Source organism: Parasteatoda tepidariorum, chromosome 4 (genome assembly GCF_982258835.1).
Source record: "Parasteatoda tepidariorum strain Cologne lab strain chromosome 4, Ptep-v5.0, whole genome shotgun sequence".
In the NCBI taxonomy this organism is placed as follows: Eukaryota; Metazoa; Arthropoda; class Arachnida; order Araneae; family Theridiidae; genus Parasteatoda; species Parasteatoda tepidariorum.
The window spans coordinates 86,297,827-86,323,671 of record NC_141758.1 but is presented as its reverse complement, the minus strand read 5'-3'; the positions used below and the strand labels follow the sequence as shown (position 1 = coordinate 86,323,671).

The following is a 25,845-nucleotide window of genomic DNA, read 5'->3' as shown; positions in this document are numbered from 1 at the left end:
CATAAAAGAACCAGATATTGAAACATACTATTGTACTGATTCCACAAATGCTCTTGGGTGAATAAAAAGAGAAGATTGTTGGGCTACTTTTGTCGCCAATCGAGTAAAGGAAATTCGAACAGTATCTCATCCCAATTATTGGCATCACGTACCTGGAAAATATAATCCTGCAGATATACCGTCTCGAGGTAGTACCATCAAACACCTAATTGAATCAAGATGGTTACAGGGCCCAGAATGGCTAAAGTATCCGAAGAAAAGCTGGCCTAAACCAGTTCAAATTGAGATGGATGAGGAAATTTTAAGTCAAGAGAAGAGGAAAACTGCTTTTGTAAATACAGAGAAGATACCATGGTACCCTCCTCTCGTCCAGTATCCAGCTCTACACCTACCATACCCTCCTCTCGTCCAGTATCCAGCTCTACATTCACCATGCCCTCCTCTCTTCCAGTATCTAGTCCTGTAACCCAGATAAATCCAATGCAGTTAAGGAGATCAACTCGGGAAAAAAGACCAGTCATCAGATTAAATCTCTAATTATTCTTTATTGACTCTTAAATTTTAATAATTAGCCTTTTATTTAAGAGCCAGAGAATTGTCATGCATTTTATCTTCAGTGTAAATGCCCCTTGCAATAACTCAACTCAACCATTTGTTATCCCGCGCCTAGTCAGCTGTTGTTCAGCCTTTAACGTAACAAGATGTACACCTCACCTTCTCCCTAATAAAATACGATAAACCTTGATTCTTGTATGTAATAGTACCCTTCACATATCAGCGAACTATTTGTATAATTTACATCGAAATAAAAAAATACGAGTAATTTAAACATTGTTGCAGTAACTAATAGAATAAACACTTACCAGTTGTTTTAGTGCGTCTTTTGCCCTTTGCTTCTCCGAAAACAGCTAACAGTTCTCTAATATTTAAAACAGTCTTCTCTATAAGTCCCTGAAACGAAGTACTAACAGTTAAAATTCGAGCAAATGAAAAATATTGAGTCTACTTACTCCTTGAATTTGGATCGTATTTACCCATCCAGTAAATTTTATGAAATTGACTGGATAGAGGAATGAAGACATGAAAGACTTTGTGAAAAGAAACCTTCTAATTATCTAGGTTTAAAACTATTTTCACCTTGAGACTAGCTTTATTTATTAAAGGAATTTTTCCCGTTTGAAAACCCTAAGTCAACCTCGATTTAAGGTTTTTATATAGAAGGTTGTTTTTCAAGGTTTTGGATTAGGATAATGTGCGTAGAATCGATTTCGATTAGAATAATGAGCGTAGATTTGCTGAGTGAATATAAACCTTATTTTGCTATATATGGGTATTTATATTAGAAATTATATAATGCAAAGTTGTTTATTCTTAGTTTTTTTTTAATACAATTTTAAAAATGTAAGATTCTCAAGGGCCCCCTGTGGGCACTGCCCGGGTGTGCCCATGCATAAAGAGGGTACTGCTTTAATCACTCCCAGAATCATTTATATAAATTTCTCCCAGAATCATTTATTAAATTTATATAAATTTATTAGAGTTATCTTCTGTGATGAGTCGCTCATTATCACTCATTCCTCTTTAGTACAGCTTCAAATTTAAAAGAAATTCAATTTGCAGCGTGCGATCTACTAAGCTAGTGAAAACAAAATTCACGCCTCTTCCCTGTTAAAAGAAAAGCGCCAAAACCTTTTGCAATCATACCTCTACTGAACTACCAAAGGCATCTGTTAGAAAAGAAAAACAGGGAAGCCCCCTAATTCATGAATATGAAGTAAAACTTCACGTATAATTTAAAATTACGGAATGTACATGATTTTTAAAAAAATTAAAGTTAAAAATATTTAGAACATTAACTTACTTTAATAAAAATTGTGTGATTCCTCTCATGCAGCGATAAGACATTATCTAGATGATCTAAAGAAAGAAAAAAATAAAAGATGTTCAATGTATTAATAATATGCTTATATTTTTAAAGAACTGAATTTATAAGCATAGCTTGAACTTTAACTTACCACTTAGAAGATCCCGAATTCTCTCCATATAAACCTCATAAAAGGATATCTAGAAAATAACAAACATTTATATACATGCAGTAAAATAAGCTTCATCGACAATCTTTATGCTATTTAAGAATTTAAATTACACTGGACAGTTAGAATTTTAATGTATAGTGTTCTGAATATTGGTACGGGATACTTCCTTTCATGCTTACTTTAATTTCAACTTTTACTGAGTCTTCAAAAGATTCTGTTCTTCTAAAAATTTCGGAAGCAACTTTCTGTACTATGCCTTCAGTTTCAGAGTTGCCCTATATTAAGAAACATTAACATTTAGCCTCATTAGTAAATCTTTACACACAGGGTTCATGCTCTACTTTAAAAATAAAATTCAAGTACTTTTCAAGACTTATTTAAAATTCTCAAGGACTTAATTTTAGTAAAAGATAGACTAAAATTTAAAACCAAAATGTCTTGACGATAATAGTTAGTTGACGATAAATGTTAGACGGTAATAGCAGTACTGAAAAATAAAGCTTCCATTGCTCTGTAATCTAAGGGTAAAAAATAGCAAAGGGTGATTGACATCAAGTCAAAGATAAAATTTATGATGCATAAAAATGTCGGATTTGAATTTTACATAAGGCCTACTTTAAACTAGGTATACAATCTCTGAATAAGCAAAGATCCGGACAAGTCATGAAGAAAAGAGGAACATTTCAAACAATCTATACAAAAATGAAAACAAAGTACACTTAAATTTATTTATAATAACAAATCTACAGTTAGAGTAAAGAAAATAGAAAACATACTACCTAAAATTATTAAAAGATATTTATTAGCAAAAAACTCATGCATTTTAATGATATGTAAAGAACAAAACTATCATTAACAAATATAATAAATAATTTTTGAATGTATGTGGTGAAATATGATTGAAAAAAGAATCAAATAAAGCGGACAAAAATAGAAAAAAGCTGAACTTCTACAACATAGTTACTGGGAAGATGGGGGGGGGGGGTGTTCTATATAATACTGTAATATCAATGAGATATATATAAAAACAACTCTGTCAGGAGATTTTTATTTAATATTTTTAAATATTTAAAGTGGAAAAAGCATTTAGACAGTGAAATTTAAATTGTTCTTAAATATAATTTTAAAATTTTAACCACTTCTCTATTAAATAAAATGAACCAATTATTGTCCCAGCTTAATTAGCATTTTAAATTAATGACCGGTCAGTTATTTTAAATTGAAACAGTTGCCAACTTTCACCTTAAAATATTCTGATAGATTCTTCTTTACAATTTTTGTCACTTTGACTGTTTTAGTTAACCAATCATACTTGAATTTATTAAATTTTTTTCAGTAGCATTAATCATACGCACTTTGTGTTTGCCTTTCTATTTGATTAAACGTCATCAAAATAAATTTTTTTTTTAAATTAACAATAATATATTTTCATAATATATTTAATAGTAGCTATGAATTTTTTTTGATTTCGAATTAATTTTTGCAGTATATAAAGAATTGACTGTCTTAATTAACCTGTGATTTTTTTATGATACTTGAATTTTTTTTTCCGGGAGCATTAATTGTATGCACTTGGTGTTTGCCTTTCAATTTGACTAAACGTCATCATAACTGAACTGACTAAAACGTAATCATAAAATAAAATTTTTTTAAATTAATAATAATATATTTTCATAATAATATAATAAATAGTAGCTATGAATTATTTTTTGATTTCATGAACGAATTTTTGCAGTATACATGGAATTACTGTTAATATTTTTTTATTCATTGAATTTAAAAATTTTATATTGCTTTTATTTAAAAGAAAAATAACAATTTACTAAGTTAGTTTTTTAAACTTTTATTTGTATTAGATTTTTTAAAAAAATGCCCCTCAAAAAGCAGGTAAGGTCAATACATTAAAGAAAGCAAGTATTATTTGAAACACACAATTAAAATTTTCTGTCAAATAAAAATTTTATTTTTCAAAAGTAAGAAGAAACATAAAGCTTTGCTCTACTGTTGTTGGCTAGCATATAATAATCCCCTTTCCCGGAATTGTGTAGCAGGGGCAGCAAATAAGTAAAACGAATAACTCACTTAAAAATAAAGTTTCGGGTTATCTTCAGAAGTCCCCTTCTACAAGAAAGTATTATTCCATCATTTGCAACATGTCGCTATTGACGAGACCCATGACTGAACCAATTATTTATTTCACCTCAATCTTTCTCACTAACTAATACTTTTTTTTTAACAAATCAGTTAGGATTTTAAAAAAAAAACGAAATATGATTAACTTTAGGGGCCCATCCTTAAAAACGGATCTGCTCAGGAGGCTACTGCAGAGGGAAAAAGTTCCTTCCAAGTCCAACTACTCATATTTCTCTCTTTGAGTTAAAAGCAGGGACTACAATAGGGTCAAACCCAGAGCTAAGTCAAACCAGCCTTTGCTGAGGACCACATTGACCAAAGAGGGAAATCGTGACGTGAGCAACTGATAAGCGTGGACAGCACACGTCATCATCAGAAAGGAAGGAAAGTCATTCTCTCGCACTTACGTGCGTCAGAAGTTAAACACAGAAATGCGGAAAATGGGGCGGTTTTTAAGAGTTTCAGATACTTTTCAAGATCATTTTAAATTTTTCAAGGATTTAACATTATTTTCAAGTACTTCTAGAGGCCCTTGAAAATCAAAATGAAATTCAAGTTCTTTTCAAGGCCGCGGGAACTCTGTACACAGAATAAATAATAAACTATTTTAAAGTGGAATCAAAATTTTTCATTTATTATTGATTGTAAATGAATTTTAATATAAAAATTCACTTACAATCAATACCACCCGTGTTACTTTATTCTTGTTTTGACAGTGAGAGAATATTTGAATAAAGAGATATTTATTCAAAAACTTTTCGAATTTTTAGAAACTTCTACAAAAAATAAAAAAAAATGAATTTCAATTTGAGGAAAAGTATATTATAATCATATTAGCATAAAAGTATTTATAGGAAAAGTATAGTAAATTTAACAGCTGTACAGCTGCGAAACATAATAGTAAAATAAAATTAATCTTTACCTCCATTGTGAAGGTTTTCCCACTTCCGGTCTGTCCGTATGCTAATATGGTACTATTTAATCCTCTTAATACACCTGTATTGAAAATATGTTTTATTAAAATTTAATTACATATTCCACAGTTGTAAGTTTTTCTATTATTATCGTTCAGCTCTACAAAAAAAAAATTATTTTACGTTGAATATACGAGGGCTGTTCAGAAAGTATCGAGACTGAATGTATTCTATTTGTTCCAGAAAACCCCTAGCGGTGGGACTGTGCCCATCATGCACGCGCATATTTCACCTCTTCTCACAAAAATCGGCAGGTCTGTACAGCGCGCCGTTCAGTCACACTGACTTCTTTCATGTGGAGTGTTTGCATGCGTTCATCGAAAACTGATGAACGCACGTGTGAAAACACGAATCTGCTTAAATTTTTGCTTTTAGCTCAGTAAAACGGGCACCGAAACCTATGAGATGATGAAAACAGCGTTTGGAGATGAGACGATGAGTCGTGCGCGGGTTTTCGAGTGCTTCCCGCCATTCAAGGAGGGTCGTAAATCAGTAGACAAAACATGGAACATAGCACATCCTCCCTACTCACCGGACATGTCACCTCCAGATTTCTTCCTCTTTCCCAAGATCAAGAATACCAATATCAAGATTAATGGGTTAACCCATTAAGCGCCAAGTCTCCCATTTTGGGAACCTTTGGTTAAGAATTTTTTTCTCGCTGAGTAATTCACATGCATATTTTTTATATTTTTTTATCGACTGTTGAAAGTTTTTAGTTTTATTAGAAATTTGATGTTGATATTCTTGACCGAATTCAGTTCTTACAGACCAAAAATAAATTGTAAAAAGTGGTGGTGGCCTTTTTTTACCAACATTCTTAACATGGCTGTGGTAACAGCATGGAGGGTTCATCGTGAGGTTAATGTACAGATGTCAAAATTGTCATTTCTTCGCGATGTAGTCATGGGACGGACCGGAGACTTTGCCTAATGGACTTGGACCACATGGACAAGTAAATACCAACATTCGATTTGATGGAGTTAATCACTTAATTACACAGGCTGGTAAGCAGTCAAAATATGAGCTGTGCAAAAAGAACTCTCCTTTGTGTTGTGAAAAATGTAAAGCAATGCTTCACAAAAAGTGTACAATTTTGTTTCATACAAAAATATAGAACAGGCAAATTTGAAGAATAATAATAAAACTGGTAAAAATATTTATGAACTATTTTACTTCTTCGTTCAAGCATGTTTATTTCAAATTTAACTTTATTGATCCCATTAAAATAGATTTGGCGATTTTTATCAAAATATATACAAGTAATGAAACTAAACGTTTAACTTGTAGCGTAGTGTGTAAGTGAGCTATGTTAGTCCCATTAAACGCCAAGTCTCCCATTTTGGGACCCTATTATATCTTTTAACCAATTAAATTTTTTTTAAAAATTTAAAGCTCATATGATAAGAAATGTCTATTACACCTTAAAACATACCAAAATTCCAATTTTTTATCAACGGTTTAGATGGCGGCTTTTAATGGGTTAAAAGGACACTAGTTTGAGGACATTGAAAGCATAAAACAGAATTCGACGCAGCATTAGTTTAATATATTCTGCAGTATTTATATTAAAATATGTATACCACAAAATTAGAATAATGTAATATGAAAAGTATTGTCACATTTACACTTAATGTAAAGTGACAAATTAATTTCTAATTTTACTTAAGCCTTCAATTTTTCTTTAAACGTTATTCCTTTTTTTCAATTTGGCAATTTTATTTTTTAACTTTCTTGTTGACCTTTCTCATGGTCATTGCGGTCTTCGCACTTCCTGTGGGGAAAGTCAGCCAACCCCTCTATTCACGCCTTTCTTTTTCTTCTTTTAATTTTAGGGGGGCTAACTAACCAATATCTTTCCTTTAAATTTCAAACTCTCCGCCTCTTTAAATTTAATTGGTCGTAGTTTTTCTGGTCTACCCCAGTTAAGGAATTTTTAAGTTTTTTTAAAAACATTCTCTTTCTCTCGAGCCTTCGGGCAGGTTACCCCTTTTTCTCCGCGATGCGGACTTCGGTCCGTATCGAGGGATTTCTTTTTACATTTTTTTCTTAACCTTTATTTTAAATTAAACCCATAACTGTAATAAATTTCTGTAAAATTTAAAATCAACATTTTATACCATTAATTTTCTTTAACATTAAAAGCCCTCTTAAATTTAAGCTTTCTTCTCATATTTGTTTTAACGGTTAAATTACTCGTTCTTTTATATTTAACTTTTTGCATGACGCCTTTGGATTCTTTAAATTCTCTTGTCACCCATTTCCTTTTAAAAGATATATTTTTCTGTGCCACAAAATGTGTTGCAATCATATTGTTTGTTTGTTACGAAAAGTAGTTTTACAAAAATAAATGTTTAGTTGAACAGAAAGTTTTGTGATTGTTTTTTTTAGCTTTACCTTTATAACTATTAGTTATCACCTTTTTCCTTCTGCATGTGGTGAGTACCTTTTTTTATTGTTATGGGCATGCATATATGTGAATTTATTAGTTTTTCTTATTGGAAACATCAGCTTACTGTATTAAATCATATATATATTTTGGATATAGCATGACTTTACCTTATTTATCTTTAATCTTTAATTTATTTTAGTTTCGCCCTTTTTCCAAATTTGGTGATACCAAATCATCCAATTTGTTCAAACCTCACACTTTGTGACCCTTTGGACCTATTGGGTTATTGTTATCCCACATTAGCATTGTACTACCACTTTCCTTAACGCTCACATTCCCCTTTAATTTGATTTAATTACCTTATATATATTTCGGCCTTAATTTGTTTTATCACGACATTTCAATCATTTGACTATTTTTAATCATGACTATATCCAAATACATATACAAACCCAATTATTAGAACATATACCAAATATTTCAATCTATTAATTATAATTCATAAATAATATACTTTATTACGCACCAAAATTATATTTAATTTAACTCTTACAAGTATCTTTACTTACTGTCAGCTACAGGTTTACCAACTTCATTAAACACATCTTCTTCTGCAGAATTAGGTCCAATGATCTTGTCAAAGGTGTATATCTTTTGCTAAAGGAAGGCATTGAAAAGGGTATGAGCAAAATAAATAATATAATTATATTATATCTTCCACAACTTAGATGCAAAAATTTAAAATTTTGCAAAATATATATTATATGTAGCCCGTTGATAGTTGGACCCGTCATCCTGAAGATGCCTCGCGTGCTTAGCTTATATGTATAACAAAACTAAAATAAGACTTTCTGGTGCATAATTAAAGAATGCTAAACAACTTTTCATAATATTAAAAAAATCAGATTGTTTTATAATACAAGTTTAACTACATTAGTATGTATAAGATTATTATTTCATATGATAATCAACGTAATTGATATGAGAAAACGCATGACTCCTACAACCATGCATGGGACAAACTCAGGGCTAAAGAGAATAGAAGGGCCAGTTCACTTCGCTCTTAGAGCTGAAGCTACGATTTCCCTCCTCATGACGTCACTGTGTCCACAGATCTCGGAGATCGCAAGCAAAGATATGATAACTTTGCATCTTTCTCTTTGTAAAAATAAGTTAGACTTTTTCTGGTTATCAGCTTTCAAACTTTGCGTAATTTACACATTATTTCCGTTCATAAACATAGTTCAAAAAAACTTTCTTGGTTATTATATTAAAAAAAAACAATTTTAAACTTATAAAAATGTTTTACTAGTTGGCGAAAATGACACTATAAATACTATTTTAAAAAGTTCAGTTTTAACTTTAATTATTAAGAAAAATGAAAGTATATATCGACCCTTTTTTTATCTACATATTCTTTTATAACAATAAGTTGAGTTAAATTTAGAATCCCTGATTTTAAAATATGCCATTAATGGCAATTTGTTCACACTTAATAATTAGAAAACATCAACCTTAAACGCTAATTACTGAAACAAAATAATAATTTAGGTTCATAATGACATTAGAAATTTTACAATTGTTTATAGATATTTGAATTTAAGAGAATATAATTTTTAAAAAAATCAAATATTTAGAATAACTACATTAAAAAATATGTTATGAAATTAGAAGAACTCCAACTATATACTATATATTTTATTTATACTTTTTATTTACATTTTAATTTTCTTTGTCCATTTTTTAATTTTTTTCACCTGCCTTTCTTTTTGAAGTAACGAGGCGGTTTCTATTTAGATAATGAATTTTTATAAAAGTTCTTAACGACAGAATAAACATATTGCTGTTTTATATTAACTGTGTCATTTCGGAATCCATTCCTTACATAGTTGTTCATTTACTTTGGGGGAAAACGCAGAAAATTATATTTTTTCCTTTTGTTTTTATATCAAAATTTTTTCAAGTTGCAGTCGCGCAAACTGGCATTTCGATAATAGTTTTAAATTCTTGTAAATTCACTGCAAAAACTGAGGAAAGTCATTATAGAAAATAACAAATGTCTTGGAATATCTCGCAAAAAGAAATGCTCCAATATTAGTTAGAGCTAGTAAGGCCGAACGCTCCGTTCTTGAAGTAAAAGTGCGAGCTTTGCGCCAAAGTGACGTCACTAGAGAAAATCGGAGGATTGGCGCGGCGAGAGCTACTTCAAAGGAGTGAATCAGCCCTTTTATTCTCTTTAGCCCTGGGACAAACTAGCCTTCGTAGCTTCATTGAACCGTTACATGGTGTGGAAAACCACGAAAATCTCCCTCGGTTCGCCCAACGGAAAGGGAATTCTAACCCTGAGTTGTTGACCACAGACTATATTTTATGTCAGTACTGTGGTCGGTACGAGCTGGGAGCAGAATTCATATCAACCAGTAACCTCTGTGATAGACTACTCTGGGTTACAACTACTAGGGCTCAACTTCGTAGCCTTTTAATTTTGAACCAATTAAAAAAAAAAAACATGCCAATTCACCTTTTCCCCTAATACCCCAGTTTTTATACTTAACATTTTTTACACTGAATTTTAAATGTATTGTTGACTGTTGTCTTCGGAAATAAACGCTGCTGATATTCTATATATATTAACAACTAGCCGTCTAATGCGGCCAGCTGAATGCATATGTCGCCTAATGCGGTCTTTTACAATATTGATGCTTTTACGTTTTTAAAGACCACATGAATCCCGTTAAAATATTAAAATGCATATGTTTATTTTAACGAGTGCAAAATCCTTATCAAAATAATGATCAAGACCCAAATGCAAAACAGTATAATTGACGATAAAAACTCAGCTGCCTTCAGAACATGTGAAGAGAAAAGTAGAAGTCGACATGCTTCGAGCTTTCAAATATAATAGCCCATTCTCAAGACTTGTCAGGCTTGAATAACTTGTGACTTTCATTATTGGACTCTCAAAACATGTCTACTTTTATAATCATCTATTATTTTATCAATGAAGTTTTTATATTTTAGATTCAGTTTCTTGGGATTATCCATTTAGTTACACAACATATGAAATTATTTCACTCGATATTAAAATAAGTTTTGAGAAGGTATTTTTTATGTATGGATTCCAAAGTTTATTCTACATATATTTTAGGGTATGCTTCTGGTTTTTTTTATTTTAGGGTATGCTTTATTTTGATCGAGTTTATTTTTACACCCTTATTTGCTTAAAATTATTAAATAATTTGCTTAAAATAAATTATTCAAGCTACATGATTTAATGCATTTATAGTATAATAGTAAACGGGGCTTCCATCGCATATTCTTAACCTTAATACTGCTATCATTAAATAAATGGAATAAGCTTAGATAAATAATAAAAGCTAATTTTTCTTCGTTTTAATTTTCAAGGAATAATATGTTTCGATCAAACAGATTTCATTCTGGAAATAGCGAAATTATTGAGTAGGTTCCTTGGAGCAATATCATTCTTATCCTTTTTGGAGAAATATAGGAAAAATTAGTTTTCACAGTTTCTGTAAAAAGTATGTTAGCCTTCCTGCCACGTTTTTTTATTTATTTATTTATTAAAATAAGTTTGGAAATTGCGTATTTTTTATAGTATTTCTCCAAAATCAGATGACTCTAAAATTGGCACGGCTTCGGAATCTTCTTACAAATTTCTATTTTTAGTATTTCCTACTTAATAAGGCATTTTCCTGATAACAAATTATATTACAATAATATCTTGGGAATCGTGCTAAAGTAAAAAATTAAACAAAATAGTTTAGTATATTATCAGGAAAAAAATCTACTTGGTATCATAAAGAAAGAGTAAAAGATATAATGAAATAATTAGTGAATCACACGTGATCAGATAATTAAAAATTTAATTTCGCAACTAAGATGTTGGGACGGCAGTTAAGATACTGAGACATTTTAAGACGCTTAAAAATTTGGCTACGTATTCGACAGCTTTTTATGTTCTGTATCTTTATACTCTTTGTTGTGACTTAGGAAACATCAAAACTATTTCAGATAATCTATGTTGAAGTCACGAGAAACATAAAAAAAAGTCAATCAATAATTTATACTCTTTTTTCAAAAAAAAAAAATAAAATAGTATGCTTAGTAAATAATCAGCTGTTTTGCATGAAATAATTTTAAACAGAGGAATGTTTTTAATTTCTTAACAAGGTTTTATTCTTAGCTAGCAGACAATAATTCTTTTTAAGAAAACTTTACTATAATTTAGAAAGGAACTTTACTTTAAAGAAAACCTAAATTAAAGAACTAAAAAAATTGATTAGTATATTAATGAAGAAATAATAAACGTAAAAGGGTAAAGAATAAGATTCTTAAAAATGTCAAAATTTACTTAAGTAATTGGTAAAATAGTTTTGCGTAACATTTGTGTAACACTTCCGGAAATTTCTTTTAAGATAAAGACGATATAGGGTAAACCAACCAGTGATGGAACACACCCCAGTGAAGGAACATTTTATCGATATTTTTTAAAAATTAGATTTCAAATGTTTTAATTTAGATTGATTGGTAACAGTACATTACTACCTAACAATAGGAAGTCATCTAACAATGCATTGAGTTACCTGGTCTTGAATAGAAAATTTCTTTGCAGGCCTTTTATGCTAATAATTAGCTAAGTTATTATCCTATTGCGGCTTTTAACGTCCAGACGGGAACTGGTAGGAAAAATCCATTTAAAAACAATCATCCAGGTGAAAAATGGGTGAAGTTTTTTTTTAAGGCCACATCCACCGATAACTCAGTGCAATGCGAAGATAATTTCAAAAGGCAAAACTTCCCTTAGAGAATAATATTCGAAATACTGGTTTTAAGAACTTTAGATGAATCTTTAGGAGGGAAGTAGCCCTGGCATCCTTTTAGAAAGTGATAGCATTTACAATGCGAACGAAACAAAAGTTGAATACTGCCCTTAAACGGGAAAAATCCTCGGCCCTAAAAATTATAAGGATTTATATTCTTAAGTACCTAGGAAAGAAAAAGTACCTCCATTGGTAGTTTTTCCTTACTGAAGAATTCTTTGAGATATTACAGAATCAGTCCCTGCTATATATTTCATTGGAAAAAGCGATTCATAAAATGAAACAATGACCGCAGCAACATTTTACAAATATATTGCAAATGTTTCTACCCATGGCTAATTAAAAATGCTATCCAATTCCCTATTTTGCTTGTTTTGGATAGGCATAAATCTCATATCAATTTGAAACTGAGCAAGTTATGTTCATCAAAACAAATTTTCTGGTTTAGTTTTCTACCGGATTCAGGGAAATCTCCCGTTAGATCTTAAAAGAATTGTAAAGCAATATGTCGAGAAAATTTTACATCCATTTTATATCAGATTTTGAGGCAGCAACTGATGAAGTTAAAATGCTTTTATGAAATGCGATATTATTCTATTCGATGTCGAAAACGTTGACTTTAACAAATGCGTGCAAAACAGACACCAAGAGTTAATGAGCAAGACAACTTATCAACAAAATACATGCACTATTTCTTCAGAAGCTTGAGAAGGAAATCTCACAAGTTATGTTGCAAATTTTTAAAGGAACACTGACGACAGAAAAGTTTAATCTCCCAAATATACAATAGCCTGTGCTTTTCTCAATATTGAAGAATTTATTTCAAAAAGAACATTTGGTTAATCAAATTTTGGCACTGAAGCTGATACAACTAACATTGATAATGAAAGTATCTTGAAAACTGATTTTGATATAAGTCCCCTTGAGGCATTGTTAGTTGCAAAAACAATTGGTTCCATAAGTAAGTGGTAACTACTGCTGAAGACCCACTAGATATAAGTCAATGAGAGATGGATTTTACATGAAAAGATTTTTGCTGTGCTGAAAAAACCTTATATTGGGATATACAGTCGGACCTCTATTTAACGAAGTCGCTAAATCCCGATAATAAGTTCGTTACATGGAAAATTCGCTAAATAGAAAATCACCATTTGAAATACTTAAACGACACAAAACAGGTTTTAAATTCATACACAGTAGACATCATTAAAATAGCTATTAATACACCTTTATCTTGCAAAGTAGTATCTTCTATTTATTTTATAAATCTTAAAAATATAAGAAATGTGCATGGAAAGCAGGAATAGAGCAAAACATTATTCAGTGTTACACTATCCTGCTACATGCATTTTAAACTAAAAGAAGCTGAATTTATGAGTAAAATTTGCGCTGCATTAAAGTAATATTAAACACGCATTACTACATGCATTCTTAATGCCTACTGATAAAATCCGTTAATTTTGTTTGAATTTTTCATTCGAAATGCAAAAAAGGGATTTTACTGCTTTCTCTAAAAGTTAAGTGGCTTCAATAATCAATTCAAGGGCATTTCCCCCCATAAAATGCGTTAACAAGTTTAAAATATTCTGAAATTTTACGGAAATAGAGAAAGTGGATCTCAAAAACAAGTTCGTTAAATAGAAAATTCACTTCGCTATTTGGAAGTTATTTTACGAAGAAATTTCCAAAATGTTCTTGTATTCTCAAAAGAATTCGCAAAATAGAGAAATTCGTAAAAGGGAAGTTCGTTAAATAGAAGTTCGATTGTATATATCAACTTTTGGTGCAACCTTTAAATATTGAGTCTAACAGAACTGATGTAATTGTGAATCTGTAGCATTATTATAAATATTTAGCTACATAGATGCCTTTTTTTAGAGCATTTAAAAAAGTAAAATAAACTAAAAGGTAAATTAAAGAAAAAAAAATTATTGAAATAACTTACAGAATGTATATCTAACACGGTCTTCTCATCGACTAAATTGTAAAATTCTTCAAATGCTTTCTCATCCTTTTCTTTCCTTATTCTCAAGCAGACTTTGACTTTTTCGGTTTCTTGCTTTGGCATCTATGCATATAAGAAAAAAATGTCTATGCATATACAAATCATTTAAAAATAATTATAAAAATTCAATAGTCCCAATTAAACTTCAGAATTTGAAAATGACACAGTTATAAATTTCATTTATCTAAAGATAACTCCATGCAAAAAATAACTTCTAGTAAATATTTACTATTTCATTAAAGAATGGTCTAAAACTTTTTGAATTTTAAGATACAAAATTTTTTGCATAATTTTAAAGAATGTAATTTCATATAGCAAAATGCGCAGATTAAACAAAATTGGTTGAACAGTTCCTGAGAAATCGAATTTTAAGTATCTGACTTTTTTTCGGCTACCCCCTATATTTTAGGGGCATGAAATCCGAATCCGTTGGGGAAAAAATGTGTTTATTCAGAGAAAGTTCGCTTCCATATCTGATTTTGTAACTCAAAATATCGACTGCATTAAGTTTTTACCATATTTGAGGTCACTCTCATAAACCATTAAGATTGAATCCTAGAACGTGAAGATTCGATCATTAGATCAAAAGTTATTCCGGTTGGTCGTAATTATTATTATAGGTACTGTAAGTGAATTTCACTCAAAAATGAAAATCATTAGGTATAAATAGTTTTCGGAGAGAAATGTGTTTTAAACTCTTCCAACAAACTTCATATAACTCAGAAAAATAATTTCCTTATTAATTTATTTATTTCCAGGGCATCTGTTACATTTTAGATTTTTAAATTCATGACTTTCAGTGACTAATTCCAAGAATTTTTCCTAACTTTACGAAGTGACTATTTCCCCCGATAAAAATGCAACAATAAATTAAAAAAAGCATAATAATAACATTAATTGAAAGGATTGGTATAACCAAATTTCTTATACTCTGTATCTTCATATTTATTAATTTTAAACTTTAGAAACAGAGTAAAGAAAGAGTTGAAGCCATAAAGTAGCTAAAAAATACAAAAGTAAATTTTTATTTTATTGTTATTTATTTTTTTGTGCAGAATTATATACTGCAGATACTTTTCTTGTTCATTCGAAAGGAAAAAAATAGTTTCTGTTCTAGTTTCGGAACAAAAATAATTCGCCAATCACTAGCTTGCTTAAGCTAGAATTTGAAATTGATAAAAAGAAAAAAAATTATAATAGTAAAAATTCTGAAATCACAGAAGTTTAAAACATAAATCGGTCTAGAAATGATGTTTTTTCTTTCATTTTCGGAAAAGAACATCATAGTTTTTAAAAAACACGATAAAAAAAATTTATATTTCAATAAAATATGACTGAGTGTGGATTTTGTTACTAATTCAGATATTTGGAACACCATGAAACTAAGTAAGGCAGGGCTTGAAAAAAATCAGAAATTTTACGCGTCCCCGAGACGGCTTATCCAACAACAGCGAGTGAGAGACCACTTATATCATCCTGCGTAGGGAACGAGGGTGTGCGGTATCTGTCCTCATTAAACTGTTCTACCGTAAAGTGCCTGACTTTGCAAGCAGGTCATCAGGCTACCAAAATCAACATAATAATAGCAGAAACTGCATAAAATAATAATTAAATTTTATGCATAAATAAACTGCATAAAATTTAAAGAAAAACTGCAGTTTGAAGACTGCGGTGATTTGGCCAATTCCACTACAGAAGTCGAAGAACTACAAAATTACTACAGTTTGTAAACTGCAGTAATTTTGCAGTAGTATCAACTTCAAAATTACTGCAGTAATTTTGCAGTTTGAGTTCAAAATTACTGCAGTGATTTTGAAGTTGATACTACTGCAAAATTACTGCAGTTTACAAACTGTAGTAATTTTGTAGTTCTTCGACTTTAAAAATTCTGCAGTGGAATTGGCCAAATCACCGCAGTCTTCAAACTGCAGTTTTTTTAAAGAACTTTTGTAATTTGCTTTTAATTGCATAATCAACATTCATGGTAAACATTAAGAAAAAATATACTTTTAGCAAAGTTAAAACTAGCAAATTTAAAAAAAAAATTTCTTTTTAAAAAGCCTGAAAGATGATTTGAAAATATTAGTTAACTTATTGGTTGTCAAAACAAAGATCACATCTTTAATATCTTAACATCTTAAAAATAAAATCAAAATTTTATCCAAAATCTCTCCATGGAGCCTTGTTGGAATTTTGCAGAGAGGAAAACATGATAATCAATTTAAAATTAAAAAAAAAAAAACAATAATTTCCAATTAAATTTGTATAAATGAAAAACTATTTTATACACTAAAATATTGCATTGTCAAGTATTAAATGTTTCAAACTAGCAATGGATATATTTTGGCAAATAAATAAAAAAAAAGAAATAAAAAAAAAGAAATTAAAATCATTAATTTTGCACATAAAATAGAGACAATGCTATATGCGCTTAATGTAGCACAATAAACTGATGGATTCACTTTGAATAAATTTGTAAAGAAATAATGCGAATTAGTAATGAAATTGTTTATTAATCAATATGTATTAGTGAAAATTAATTTAAAACTCGTAACATATGGTGAGTTACCAATATTATATGTTCAGTCACAACTAATTTTAAAATGATTAAATTCAGTTATCTTTTACTTATTGTCCCTTGGTTCTCTTAAAAGTGTTATTATCAATAAAACTAAAAATTCAAGAAGATTTTAACTTCTAGCAGAAACAGAAAGAAAAACTAAAATTATTAAGTCTTTATACGAATCAGGAAAAATGGACCATTTCAGGTATGTTTTTTACTTGCGTATCAGCTTTGTCCTCTTTGACTTCTGCCTTTTTCACTTCTTTGGTCACATTTTTGTTTACAGCTGACATACTGCCAGAACTATATCGACTTCCAGAACTTAAAGCACTATCTCGCCTTTCTCTTGGTAGTGTATTGCTATTAAATGTAGAAGGAGGATCATATATAGACTTATTTTCTTGCATCTAAGAAAAAAGGAAAGAACATATCTCATAAACTTAATTTTTCTAGAATTGAAAATGTAATCAGTTTATGGGTTGGAATTTATATCTAACTATAAAAGTTTTTATAGCAGATTCTTGAAATATTTGCATACACCATTTTTTATGATATTCTACAAATGGTAGAGTAAAAACTTTATCATATGTATGTAAAAAAATTTCTTGTTTAAGCAGTTCTTGTTTATAATGAGCCGTATGTTTTTTGAAATATTGATAGAATACTAATAAAAATTCTATAATTTTTAGTTATTTTAATTTAAAGCATAGCTTTTAGCTTAAGGCATTAGCTTAAGCTTATTTTAATTTAAAGCATAACTTATTCTAAACTGAAGTGTAATGTTATGTAATAACGAAAATCAATAAAGCATTTAAGTAAAGGTACGTTATTTCTTTAAAATAAAAGTATTTTTCTATATTTAAATTTTTTTAATCTGATTTTTTATATTCGTCGTATACCGTGCACCCGTAAATTCCAATGTTATTTTTTGTATCAAAAGTGCGCGTTATACGCCGGAATATACGGTAGGTAATTGCTACCATATGACTAGATGATTTTTATCAGACAATTGAAATCTAAAAATTTTAATGCGTATATGAGATACTTACGTACTTGAATGATACTTACAAATGTACAAGGGGTGATCAAATGAAAAGGTACGAAACGACACGGCGGGTACAAATGTAGACTTTATTCAAAATATATACCATAGGCCTGAACAATGGTAACATTCAGGTAACAATGAAATTAGACCCCGAGAATGATTTATAATGTACATAAGTGATTTTTGAAGTTTTTGTCTTGAATTTTAGATAAATTTTATTGGATATTTTGACTAAAATAGAATAACTTAAATAAAAAATTTTAAAAAAAGTAAGTTATTTTCTAAGTTCTGAAATTAAGAATTTTCAAATTAACTGTCTACAGAAAAGGAGCATTGATATATAATAAAAAGACCCGATGTGATGCAATATTAAAAGCAGGCCTTAAAAGACCTTTAGAAATTAGTTCTGAACATGGAATGTTTTTACGCATTCAGTTTCAGGTAACAACGAAATTAGACCCCGAGAATGATTTATAATAGGTCTAAATATACCTGTGTCCTCTGTTTTTAATGTAATTTTATGAATATAGATAGTGTACATTATTTCCGTTATCTATATATATATGTTTAGAATTATTACCTAATTATAAGAATCTAATATATAAACAAAAAGGAAGGGAAAAAATGACAAACATTATAAAAATTAGATATATCAACAAGGAAAGCAGGATTGAAGACATCAATACATTTTACAACAATACAAAGTAACTGCAGTTTTTCTGCATCAGAAAGTATACTTCTAAAACAATGACTGCATAATTACTTCAAATTCACTGCAGAATAACCACGGATTTAAAGTTTCAGTTTTTTCTAAATTCATGATTTTAAAGTGATCTCACTTAAACTGTAGTAATTTTGTAGACAATAAGCTAAAAGTTTTTTTGAAATAAATTACTGAAAAATTACTTCACATTAACTGCAAAATAACTGCAGTGTTTTTACAGTTAAGATTGCACTACAGAAAATCTGTAGTTAACTATAGAAAAACTACAAAATTACTTCAGTTCTGTAGAAAAGTTGTAGTTTATTTTTAGCTGGGTAGGCTATGGAAAAAATACTTATCAAAAAGAGTGCAAAAATTTAACTATTGCATACATGCTTTGAAATAAATGATTATAAACAGACTATAAATAGGGTAACTGTGACAACTTAAAAAAAATCCTGAAAATTTTATGAGCAATAACTGGATATTAATTTATATACAGGATATCTGCTACATTTTGGATTTTCAAATTCATGACTTTCCATGGCTAATTCCAAGAATCTTTCATGACTTAACAAAGTGACTATTTTCTCCGACAAAGACACAATAATGAATTTAAAAAAGCATTATCATTACATTAATTGAAATGATAGATATAACCAAAACTGTTAAACTCTGCATCTTCATGTTTATAGATTTTAAATTTAAAAACAGAATAAAGAAAGAGTTGAAGCAATAAAATAAGTGAAAAAAAATACAAATTTTTTTTTCTCTATAGAATTATATTAAGATACTTTTTTTGTTTATCGGAAAGGAAAGAAATACCAATAATTTTTCTGTTCACATTTCGGGATAAAGAAAGTTCGCCAATGAGTGGCTTGCTTCAGATAGGATTTAAATTGACAAAATGAAAAAAATAAACAATAACAAAAGTTCTGAAATCACAGAAGTTTAAAAGATAATTCGGTCTAGAAATGATGTTTTTTCTTTCTTTTTTGAAAGACCACCACCATTTTTAAAGAACATGATAAAAACATTTTATATTTTAATAAAATATTATTATTAAAAATATACTTAATAAAAAAACAGCATAAGCATATTGTACATTAATTAAATAAGGGCAAAATTTCCATAATTAAAAGAAATATTTACCTTTACCACAATACTTCCTTTTTTTCCTTTACCACAATACTTTTACCTTTACCACATATACTGTTAAACTTAAAGAAATGTATAAAATCAAAATTTGCTGAGAACTTTGCACAGATAACTTCTACCCTGCTCTTTGATACTTCTTTACAACACCGATAACAATTATTTTTAAACATAACTCAATATTTCCCTGGCCGAGCGGTATCGCCCCAATCGCTGTGCAAAGCGTGGAGGTAGTGGGTTCGAATCCCGCTGTTACATTGGATATTCTTGCTGTCCTTATTATATTATCTGTCCATCTATTTGACAAATGCTTATAAGCCTAAATTGAGCACACAAGCTTGCAAATGTATATAATTCCAATGAGCCAATAAAGTGATATATAGGGGCCTCCCTGGACGAGCGGTATCGCCCACCAAATGCTCTGTTAAGCGTGGAGGTGGCAGGTTCGAATGTCGCCATAACCCTGGATGTATTCTTTGTGATGTCCTTCTCTGTATTGTGCTATTTGTCCTCCTACTTGACAAAGGTTTATAAGCTTTAATTAAGCACACAAGCCTGCAAATGTATGTTGTACCTATAAAGGGATATATAAGTGGCCACCCTAGCAGAACTCTCTCGTTCTTCTATTATTTAGTGGAAGAAGAGGACCCAAATACCGCGGTAACCCTGGATGAATTTTCATGATGTTCTTCTCTGATTTGTGCTATCTGTCCTTCAACTTAAAAAGCCTTGAAAGACATCTTTTTAATGAGCGTACAAGCCTGCATATTAATGTGCAACAATACATAGGTTGTTGCTGTAGTTTAATTATGTCGTACTAGAGCTGCACAATGGGCTTGGCAACAGTCTGGGAAACATCTCTGAGGATGATCTGAAGACATGCCATCACAATTTTGATCCTCTGCAGAGAGGATGGCACCCCACCCCCCTCTTCGGCAGCCGAACGACCTCCACGTGAAGTGGAGTAAGTTAGAGCAGTTTAACGAGGACTAACACAGCTCACCCTTCGTAGACTGATCCAAGCGGTCACCCACCCGCACACTGACCGCAGCCAGAGATGCTTGACTTCGGTATTCTACTGGGAATCGTGCCTTAACGATACGATCAGTCCACTACAGGACACAGCAATAAAATGATGTATCAATTGTCTACTACAGTGTTTCCCAAACTGTGGCACGCGTACCCCCAGGGGTACGTGAGCAGTTTGGCTCACGTACCCCTGGGTGAGCAGTTTGGCTCACGCTCATAAATGGGTTTCATAAGTGAGTGCAATTAGTGCTTCATTTGTTTTAAAAACATGACAAAAACGCAAAAAGTGAAATTAACATTAAGGGGTTCGAACTTTGGATCGCTCTCCTGACCAAACTATGGGGACCGTATCACAAACTGGGACCGTATTTCCCAGATTGTGGCTGCCCCTTATGTTTTGAAGGTTAAAATTCCTAATATGAAAAATATATATAGTATATATATATGTTTATTCAGGGAAAGTACATTTCTGTGTCCGATTTCGTAACTTAATCAATAGTTAGCACTAAATATTTTGCATATTTGAGGTCACCCCCAGGAACCATTAAGATTGAAAGTCAGATCAGATAGAACGAAAGTTATTCAAGGTGATTGTGTCCGCACGGATTTGTAGCGCCACCTAGTATAACTTGTAACACTGAGAGAGAGAGAGTGTGTGTGTGGAAGGAGAGCTGTAACGAGCTACAAAAAAGCTCTCTTCCAAATAATAAGAAATAAATATTGTGCAAATATACAGTCCGCTATTTTTTGTTTATTGAGCGAGTTCTAATTTACCTGAGCGTCGACATGAGTGGTCCGCTCACCAGGAGAAATAATCAGCAAAATTAAAACAATTAACGAAAAGAGTTTCGTTTCGAGTTCCAAGAGATAACACCATTGTGGACAGTGTTACGAGAAAACTGTGGATTCGTGCTTTCCCATTCAAAGTAGGATTGTTTTGATTTTTTATAAAATACTTTAATTTACAATGTTTAAGAATTGTAAAAAAGATGATTTAAGGCTTATTGCCAGTGAACTAGATCTAGAGATTAGTGATGATATGACTGTGGTAAACTTAATTGATATAATTAAAAGTTGTGAAAAATATAAAACTGACTCTGAAACTGTTAGTGATCTTGTAAATTTAATAGTAGAAGAGCGCAAGTCTGAAGAATCAAAACAATTAAAGTTAGAGAATATAAAGCTCGAGAGAGCAAAAACTGAACTAGAAATTGCCTGTATTCGTGCTGAGCCAAAGGAGCTCGAGAGAACAAAAACTGTATTAGAAATTGCACGCATTCGTTCTGAGCCAAAAGAGAATAATATAGAGCTAATTGAATCTAATAATTCCCTAGATTCTTTGATTAAGAGCATTAGAACATTGACCATTAAAGTGCCGAGTAAACCCGAAAATTGGGGATTCTTCTTTACGTCGTTAGAACGAGCATTTATAGTTAAGTGTGTGCCAGATAAATATAAATCTGAGATTCTTCTTAATCTGCTTGGAGAAAGATCGTCTAATATTATCACATATATAAGTGATGATGATCTTAATAATTATGAAAAAGTGAAAGAAATAGTACTTAGAGAATTTCAGCCAACGGCTCAATCTTGTCTGGACAATTTCAAAACAACCACGCGACAGTCAAATGAAACGCATGTTCAGTTTGCGTCACGTTTAACAACTAGTTGGGAGTACTATTTAAAATTAAGAAATGTGACAGATTTCAAAACATTAAATCAGCTAATAATTTCTGATAAACTCTTCCAAGCATTGGACAGGGAAACCGCAACTTATATAAGTGTAAAACAATCGGACACCTGGTTTGAACCAATTAAACTAGGAAAGGAAATAGATTTATTTATGACATCTCGTGGAAAATCTTTAACAAAGAGCTCTTATAATAAAAGTCATAATGAAAGAAATATTTCTAAAACCTTTTTGTCTGATTTTAAGAGTTCGAAGTGCATTTTATGTAATGAAAATCACCCCCTTTATATGTGTTCTACTTATAAGAAATTATCTGTGTTTGAGAAAATGCAAATTGTTAAAGATAATGAATTGTGTTTTAATTGTCTTGGTAAACATAAAGTGATGTCTTGCAAATCAAAATATTCTTGTGCTAAATGTGGTAAAAGGCATCATATTTCATTACACTTTAATCGAGAATATAATTATTCAGCGAAATCAAAAATAAGAGAGGAGAACATTATGAATTCAGAATCGAATAAAAAACAAATTGATAGAGGAAATCCCCCCCCCCCTCTCTCCACTTGCTTCTGAATTTACACCAGCAGCATGCGAAGAGCAAAACACAGGCGCCAATATCTTTTCGGCCACGAGTAGTTATGTCTGGAATAAAAACAAAACAGTTCTTTTGAGTACTGCAATTTGTTATTTATGTGATTCTTTTGGAAATGAGAGTGAAGTTCGTGTTTTATTAGATTCGGGATCGATGTCTAATTTCATAAGTAAAGAATGTGCAGATCGCCTACAATTGAGAAAGAATAAAATAAACATAGTAGTGTCTGGGTTGAATGATTCAGCTATTTCTGTTAGGTCGCAAGTTAATGCTACTTTAATAAATAAAGCCCGAACTTTTAACGCAGATCTAAATTTATTAGTTGTTCCTAGAATTACGGATCTCACACCCTCAAAGAAAGTAAACAAGTGTATAGAAGGGTTAGAAAACATTAACTTAGCTGATGAGTATTTTCACATTCCGCAGAGAGTTGATTTATTAATTGGAGCGGAATCCTTTTTTGAGCTAATAAAACCTGGGCAAATTTACCCACCTAACTCGAATTTAATCTTACAAAATTCTGTGTTTGGTTATTTAGTTAGTGGAAGCATATCAAATATGGAGGATAATAAAATCCATTGTGGGATAGTTAAAGAAACTCTTGATTTAGAACAAACTGTTAGAAGTTTTGGGGAGATAGAAAATATCGAGTAAAGAAAATTGAGAGTAAAGAAAAAATTATTTGTGAAGAACATTTTAAAAACAACTGTGCTAGAAATTCTGAGGGACGGTACATAGTAAAGATGCCTTTAAAAGAGGATCCTAAGCATTTGGGAAAATCTAAAGAGTTTGCGTTGAAGAAATTAAATCTGATGTGGAAACGTTTAATTAAGGAGCCAAATTATTTATCTTTATATAAAGATTTCCTTCATGAATATTTAGAGATGGGACACATGTCAGAAATTTCGGATGATGAGGAGGAAGAAGCCACTTACTACATTCCCCATTTAGGAGTTTACCGTCCTGATAGGCAATCAACTGTCCTAAGAGTTGTTTTTAATGCGAGTTATCCTACCTCAGCTGGTAATTCCTTAAATTCTTTGCAATTAAATGGATGCATAGTTCAGAGTGATTTATTTTCCATCATGACAAGGTTCCGTAAATATGTCTATGCCTTCACAGCAGACATAAAGAAAATCTACCGAATGATCTTAATTCACCAAAGCCAAAGAAAATTGCAGCGTATTCTTTGGAAAGAAAAAGAGAAAGGACCTGTCAAAACCTACGAGTTGAATACCGTCACTTACGGTACGGTGTGTGCACCATTTCTAGCAACGCGTACATTAAAGCAAATAGCTATTGATGAAGGAGAAAATTATCCTCTTGCTGCTCCAGTCATTGAAAATGATTTCTACATCGATGATGTGTTGACCGGCTCTGATAATTTAGCAACTGCAAAAGAACTTAAAAATCAGTTAATTGGTATTTTAGGAAATGCTGGCATGCAACTCCACAAATGGCATAGCAACTGCGCAGCGTTAGTTTCTGATGGTGAAGAAATATATAATTTTACTAACTGTGATGGAACTCAAGTGCTAGGAGTTTCCTGGAGTCCGAAGAAAGATAGTCTTTATTTTAAAGTTACCTGTAGTGCATCACATAGAAAAGACTCGAAAGTTACGATGCGATGTGTCTTATCCACAATTGCACGCCTTTTCGACCCCCTTGGATTGCTTGGACCAGTAGTGTCAAAAGCAAAGATATTTTTGCAACATCTATGGTCTTTAAAACTGGACTGGCATGAAGAACTACCTGAGAAACAAATCCAAGAGTGGAAGAAGTTTGTCGAAGCTTTAGAGAGTGTTAACAACATGGAATTTGATAGATGTATACTTACAGAGGGAGCTGACATGATTGAAATTCATGGATTCGCCGACGCGTCAGAGGTTGCTTACGGTGCTGTTGTTTACTGTAAGTGTGTTAAAAATGGTCAAGCAGCGACTATCAAATTGATTGCTACCAAAAGTCGTGTATCACCTTTGAAAAGAGTAACCATCCCAAGACTAGAACTTTGTGCCTCACTGCTTTTAGCCAAATTAGTGAAAAAAGTGATAAAAGCTCTTGATTTGCCTATATCCAACGTCTACTTATGGAGTGATAGCATGATTGTGCTTTCTTGGATACGTAAGGAGTCATTTCTACTTAAGACTTTCGTTGCCAATCGTGTATCCCAGATTCAAGACTTAACTAACATTGACAGTTGGAGATATGTACCATCAACTGAGTACCCTGCAGACATTATCTCCAGAGGTCTCGATCCTGATAAACTTTCACAAAGTAGATTGTGATTTGAAGGACCAAATTTCTTGTGTAACAGTGAATATCCAAATAGAGACATTCCATCCAGAGTTATTGAAGATGAATTTTCTAATGAATTGAAACCATCTAGTGACTTTAATTGTTTTATTAGTGATAATAGTAATTTTCTTGATAATTTTCTGTTAGTTAGTAATAATTATAGTAAACTCATTCGTGTATTAAGTTTTGTATATAGGTTCATCGATAATTGTCGGAGCACTTATGACACATCAAATGGGTCTTTGTCTCCAGATGAACTTAAAAGAGCTGAACTGAAATTGGTAAGTTTAGTGCAGAAACGAGAGTTCAGCAAGGAAATAAGAGATTTAGAACTTACAGGTGAAGTTTCAAAGCAGAGTAAGGTAAGAAGTTTATGTCCTTTCATTGAT

The 25,845-nt window shown here is 31.1% G+C and overlaps 2 protein-coding genes across 3 annotated transcripts in view; one reads left to right on the top strand and one right to left on the bottom strand.

The window, feature by feature from the left end:
- LOC107447913 (kinesin heavy chain-like) overlaps positions 1–19,982 on the bottom strand; it is a 45,780-nt gene extending 25,798 nt beyond the window's left edge. Inside the window, exons 1-9 of one of the 2 annotated variants that reach the window (XM_087161537.1) lie at positions 19,845–19,982; positions 17,163–17,351; positions 14,322–14,444; positions 8,105–8,192; positions 5,092–5,165; positions 2,216–2,311; positions 2,016–2,064; positions 1,862–1,917; positions 864–951 (exon numbers count right to left, since the gene is read on the bottom strand). In XM_087161537.1, the coding sequence (XP_087017663.1) occupies positions 864–951; positions 1,862–1,917; positions 2,016–2,064; positions 2,216–2,311; positions 5,092–5,165; positions 8,105–8,192; positions 14,322–14,444; positions 17,163–17,351 (763 nt within the window). In that variant the 5' untranslated portion in view covers positions 19,845–19,982. The remainder of the gene's footprint in view (positions 1–863; positions 952–1,861; positions 1,918–2,015; positions 2,065–2,215; positions 2,312–5,091; positions 5,166–8,104; positions 8,193–14,321; positions 14,445–17,162; positions 17,352–19,844) is intronic. The other variant, XM_087161538.1, reaches the window with a different exon arrangement.
- Positions 19,983–23,901: 3,919 nt separating this feature from the next.
- Positions 23,902–25,446, top strand: LOC147811890 (uncharacterized). The gene has a single exon (XM_087162269.1). It carries the CDS (start codon positions 23,902–23,904, stop codon positions 25,444–25,446), a length of 1,545 nt encoding a protein of 514 aa, XP_087018395.1.
- Positions 25,447–25,845: the final 399 nt, after the last annotated feature.

Bases quoted from the DNA above. Each gene is read 5' to 3' on its own strand.
- LOC147811890 (XM_087162269.1), top strand. From the start codon at position 23,902: ATGCCTTTAAAAGAGGATCCTAAGCATTTGGGAAAATCTAAAGAGTTT.